The sequence below is a fragment of the Myiozetetes cayanensis genome, unplaced genomic scaffold, assembly GCF_022539395.1.
Source record: "Myiozetetes cayanensis isolate MyiCay16 unplaced genomic scaffold, myiCay2020 scf18, whole genome shotgun sequence".
Taxonomy (NCBI): domain Eukaryota; kingdom Metazoa; phylum Chordata; class Aves; order Passeriformes; family Tyrannidae; genus Myiozetetes; species Myiozetetes cayanensis.
In genome coordinates this window covers 14105996-14111995 of record NW_026087389.1, presented here as the reverse complement: position 1 = coordinate 14111995, position 6000 = coordinate 14105996, and the positions used below count along the sequence as shown (strand labels likewise).

Below are 6000 nucleotides of genomic sequence, written 5' to 3'. Positions count from 1 at the left end.
GTTCCAGTGACAGGGGCCATTCCCAACTGTCCCTCAAGCAGGCAGGATGCACTTCCTTAGCAGACAAATGCAAATTGGTTCTACCCCCAGTATGGAGTAAGGAATTTGAGTTTCTCCTGTGGAAAATATTAACCCTAAACAAAAAACTGAACCTTCCACCAGGCTAATAGGACTCTAGAAATAAAAGGAAACATCACAAGATTTTAGGAGGTGCTGAAACATTTGTTTTGAAGTTTTATTACAAAAATATATTTGCAAACATACAAAATTTTGGATGAAAAAAATGTTCATTCTTAAACATTTATGCAATAACTTAATAACTGCAAACATACATAGGTGCTATAAAATCCATACCATACCAAAAAGTTAATGATGCAGTATCTACATTTATTGACTTACAATTATTCCGGTTTCCAGAAATCTTTCCTGAAGCTCCCTTCCCATGGTCTTCATATTGAAAGAACATGCAAATGGCTACAACTGGTGCATCCACAGAAGTGATAAAACTCAGAAATTACTAAAAGCACATAATGTACATAAAAACCCCTAACTAACCATATGTCCATACACTGAATAGATAAAAATAAATACACCACCAAATCAGAGATACTGCAGTTTTTCCCATTTGAAGTAAAAAGAAGATATTGCATCTTAACATTTTCATAACATTGCCAGACAAAACTGAGGTGATACATATTGCACACATTCCTCCTGTTAAGATATGCTGTACAAAGCAACCCAAATACCTGGCAAAAAGGTGGCTGATTTGTTTGTAATATTTTTAAAAACCAAGAAGTCCCAAATTAAAGTTTGCTTTCCAGAGTATTCCAGAAATTGTATCAGTGACTATACGTGGCATAATGTGTTTCAGAAATAAAACAAAATGAAGCAATTAGAAATGCAAGCAAAAATGAGATACATCCAACAGTGTTTAAATGCAATATTGAGTATTTATACAGAGAATTAAACAGTTTCTACGAAATCAAGATGCATCACTTAAATTTTTTTTTTTTTAAACTTTATCACTCATTCTGCAAATCTTGTTTAATCTGGAAAGATTACTGCTTCTAAAGTTAATAGCTGTTAGGCACCTTTCATATAAACTTTGCATTGTAAATAACAGCAGAGAAAGTCTAACTACAAAACTGAGAATTTTGATTTTCCTGAACAATTCAGCAGCTGTAGGTTTTAAAACTGTCTTTTTGATTATGTTTGAGTTTGGAGTCTTATTTTTTCCCCAGAAGTGACTTAACATGAGCCACAAAACACATGCTAAGATAAGAATTAATTTGGGGAGTATAGTCTGAACTAATAAGCTTTTAATTCTCAGAAATAATAGGTAAAATCCCATTAAGCCAGTAGCTAAAAAAAACCCCTAAACCCCAAAAAACCAAAATCACTTGAAAATGGTCACAATCATTTCCTGTGATGACCCCTGGTTATCCCTACACATGGAAAAAATGAATCAAGCACTTCAACAAGCCGGTAATTTTAAACTTATACAAAAAGTTAAAATAATTAGGGAAAAAAATTTTTAAATACACAGTCCACATTAAAAAAAATATTCAAATTTTACACTATAACTGAGTTTGTGTTTTACAATTAACTCTTCATGCAAGGAGCTTATCTTTTAAAGGTAGTCCCTGGCACTTGTCAAACCTCTGCAGTGCTGGGTGACACCCAGGTTGGTTCCGTGTCTGCTGCCAGAGAGAGGCTGGGACAAACACGTGCACGTGTCCAAGATGAACAGTTTGTTTGCTGTTGGAGCCACCATTTCAATTCTTGGTTCTCTGCCAGTTCGTTCTCAAAGTTGGGGCCGGGGAGTAAACAAAGAGTCTGCTGCTACCAGGACACTACAAAACCAAAGTCAAGCAAGAATCTGCCACTGCTTGTTTGCAGCTGGCCAGGAACCCTCACAGCTCAAGGATATTCAGAGCAGTATTACTTCTGTCAGCTGTAGATGGCTGAAGAACTCAAAATACAACTCCTTTGTATCATTTCTACAGGTCTTTGGATATGAGTGTATTTAGCAAACAGCACCCGTGAGCACTGTCAGTTCCCAGCACTTCTGTTCTTACAAACCTTGACCAAACCTTTCTTTGTAGGAACTCTAAGCTGCCCATGAGAAGTGAGAAGTCCTCTTGGCTAAATCCAGATAAAAGCAACTCTCTTGTTTGGTTTAGATTGTCCATTTTTGTTCAGAGGAACTGCTCATCGGTTTGTGTCCCTTTTAGTGAAACTTTTCTTAAATAACCCAACAAAAAATTCTTTTAGACCTTAGATCTGAGTCTCGCTGTTTATGTGCATACACAGTATTATAACTCTAGGATTTATGGAAGAAGCTCCTATCTTCCTTAACAAGGCTGAGTTTATATTGCTGAATTCAAATGCTACTATGAAATCCAATATATTTCTTGATGAATGTGCATGACATTAGCATCTTTCCCTGAATCTTGCATGTTTTTCTGACAATATACAGTATCTTTTAACTGGAAACACTGAACTCAAAGGCTGAGAAAATCTTTTCAGAAGGCAGGTAGTGCTAAACAAAATATATTTTCCACTAAAAAGCTATGACAAAAACTAAAATAGATCAAATACATAAAAATGTAAATATTTGTTGTATCTAAAACATCCCAATTTGTGAACAAGTCACAATTAAAGCTCAATTACTAGTTTCCAATGAAATGGCCATGCACCTTGACTATGGCAATATTAACTAATCCTTAGGAGATATATATATATATCATACATATATGTTGCAAGGAGCCAAACAATATTTTTTCCTCATATTTCAATAGTGCTTGAGGGAAAAGAACAAAGCAGTGCATCACAACTCACTACAGATTATCTTTTTACTCAATAACCCAACACTTTTCTACTGAAAACGCATCCTTTAAAACTACTATTGCTGGAGAAGGTTGGGAACTGGAGTCAGATTAATCACCTCTGCATGCCTTTAAGAAATAAATACAAGCCATGGGTAAACCAACTCAGCAGCAAAAGAAAGTATAATTAGAAATTTTCCAATTTCAAATGGGAAAGTACCCAGTTAAATTCTTAGTTAGTGAATAGGGACTTACTAAATCACATATACAAAGCAGTGACATTTTAATTAGATAAACTTCAGACTATGAAGTGTGCACTAACAATCTGGGGAGAGGGCAACAGAAGAAAAGCATGCATTTGTTTCCTGTCTGCATAGTCTGCAACACTGCAGTTCCAACACAACTGAGGAATGAAAACCAACTATGACGTGGTCCATCCTTAAGCTAAAAAAGAACAAAGTATTTAAATTTTATCAAACACTGCTGAACAGGAAGAGGGTCTTCCAGTGGTGGTCTCCTAACTATAAATTTAAAACAAGAAAACTTCAACATTGAACAGAACTACTTAAAAATGATACAATCACTGAGGATTTTGCATATTTCAGATTTTCCTTTATAGAGAAAATGGCCTTACTCACTTGGATACCTGTTTAATGTCAATAACGTAAAAGCAATTAAGGTTAGTGAAATATTAAAAGATGAATTTATGTGCAATAACTGCAGACTGCCAAAGTATTGAGCAAATCACATTTTCGGACCTTTTGTTGAATATTTAGCTCTAAAGGCCTGGCTTCCAGATCCGTTCCTTCCCCACACCTGCCAGTCTCATCACAAGGCATTTCGCTCTCCTTTTCCTTAGTCCTTCAAGTGGAACTAGTTTCCACAGCTGAATTCTGTCTTGGTGTGCTGTAGTGTCCTGTCCTGTGTATTTGCTGGTTGAAAGAGTGTTGAGTCTGTAACCCTTGAACAGTGAATACAGCTGGGCATGAGAGCCAGAGCAAACATTTGCACATTCACTTAATGCTAATGAGAGCTCAAATGCAACTTAAGTCCCCTCCCCAATAAAAAAAAAGGTTTGCTGGTGATGATCACAGTGAAAACCTAGATCACTTCTGAGAACATTACTTTCATAGGTATTTAAGGAATAGTCTTTCCTAACAGGTTCAAATTCAAGACACTGAAAACTAAATATTCTTTTACAAAAATATTAGTTTTATAGATGAGGCATAATTGTTTCTAAAATGGACACATTTTAAATAGATTCAGCTTCAATTATAGCTTAATGTTGTCTGTACTCTTGGTTAGGACTTGCAAGTAGACTTCATGGATAGTGCTGAGAAAATGGGAATCATTCTGCAGGAGAAAAAAGAAGCACATTAGAAACATTAGTAAAAAGATGCAAAAAAGTTTCATTTACTGCCTTAGTAAAAAGATGCAAGAAAAGTTTAATTTAATGCCTAAGTTGTGCATAGGGATTCCTTACAGTGGCCACTGTCAAAGAGTTAAGGCAACCAGCTGGGCACAAAAGGCAGTGCTGTTTGAACACCTCACGGGCTGGAACCACAGCGATGGTCAGACAGGTGAAGGGATCCCTGAGCACACTGGATGCTCAAACAAACAAACAAACAGGGGTCACTACGTCAACCTCACATTTCACTTCCCTCCAGAGTCCAAACCTTAGACACAAGGAATTTCCTTCTGTGTACAAGTTCCCAAATGCAGTCTGCCTGAGTGTCACAAGGGATGTCACTTCTGTCTGTCAGAGCAGCCTGAATGGGACTGCAGCGTGTTCTACTTGAATACTCATGGCAAAGCATGACTGGGCAATGGATTAGTTTAATTTAGAGACAATATTTAGAGGTATGTTTTTAGTCTAATTCATTCACATGACAAGTTTACAGAACTGGTATCTAACCAGCTATCTTGAGGGTGTAATATTCTCTTTACAAGACTGAAGTGCAAATTTGGTATCCTCCTTGGAGTGCTGTAAGTACTCCCATGCTGCAGGATATGCCTATTGAGCTCTCTCTATAAAGACTGGAGACAAAGATTCCTGTCAGCTCCCTAAATTCACCACTCAGACTACTGGCACTTGGGCTTGGTTGCAAGACTAGTTTAAGTCTTTAACGAGAAAAACTATACAAACCAGTACAGGAAAAGGTTATGTAAAATGGAACAACAGATGAATCAGGCAACCTAATGATGGGATCTGGTAGTGGCCCTTTTTGGTCCTAAAACCTGATCACTGAGAAGACATTGTTTGTTATTTTTAGACTTGCATTTTGGGTGTAAGCTGTGCACATCAGCATGGAGAGGGCAAGAGAATCCCCAGTTAAGAAAGAACGGTTTGTCATTCATGGCAACTTCACCATGGCATTAGAAGTCAAAATCATCTCAATGCATGGCTGCTTCCCAACATCACAGGCTTACTGCAACTGAACTTTTTAGTCCCTAGAAACAGCAGAAGTAAAACTTTGCAATTTCCATCTCAAAGAAACATACTTCAGGTGAAGATGAGGAAGGGTTAAAGCTTTCCTGAAAACAGGAAAGCTTTCCTTGGGCAAGCAGAAAACTTACAAAGACAGCAAAATCAACTCCCCTCATTCCCACAGCAGCTTCTACTAACGCAACTTATTCATCACTTGTCTACATGTACTCTGTTCTAACTGCTCCACATCTCAACCAAGAGCAGCAAACTGTGCCACACTATGTGCACAGTGTGGAGTAATTCCAAGACAAAAGAACATATTTGGAAATGTTTCAGGGCAAAAAAAAAGTTGCAGGGGTACAGAATTGCTCAGTGCTGGCTTCTGTACTTGGAACTCCCTGCAGAGATTGAGCTCTGTATAGACAGTACCTTTATTAGATGTATCAGTGCTTCTTGCAGCTGAGACCTACTGAGAACAGTAGGAGGTGTAGTCTGAATTTCTGTTGTTCCAAGTGTTAAAGGCGAAGAAGAACTGGCTTTATTCTCCACTTCTGTAGCCTTTGTAGCTGATTGCTGAAACACGCTGGGAGACAAGAGGACTGAAGGTGTTACTGTTGTCGTGGCTGTGACAAACTGGGGAGGCGCGACCTGCAAGAGAACAGAAAATTAATAAGCACCATTTCCAGTAAGAATGAATGATGTTGGAAAGGCTGGAGAGATGAACATAAAGAAAATCAAATAAAT

At 37.5% G+C, this 6000-nt stretch overlaps 1 protein-coding gene across 1 annotated transcript in view; it reads right to left on the bottom strand.

Annotated features, from left to right (window-relative positions):
* Positions 1-201: 201 nt before the first annotated feature.
* The window catches only part of DCP1A (decapping mRNA 1A), a 30618-nt gene continuing 24819 nt past the window's right edge, over positions 202-6000 (bottom strand). Inside the window, exons 9-10 of the mRNA XM_050313303.1 lie at positions 5686-5904; positions 202-4181 (exon numbers count right to left, since the gene is read on the bottom strand). Of these exons, the coding sequence (XP_050169260.1) occupies positions 4101-4181; positions 5686-5904 (300 nt within the window). The 3' untranslated portion in view covers positions 202-4100. The remainder of the gene's footprint in view (positions 4182-5685; positions 5905-6000) is intronic.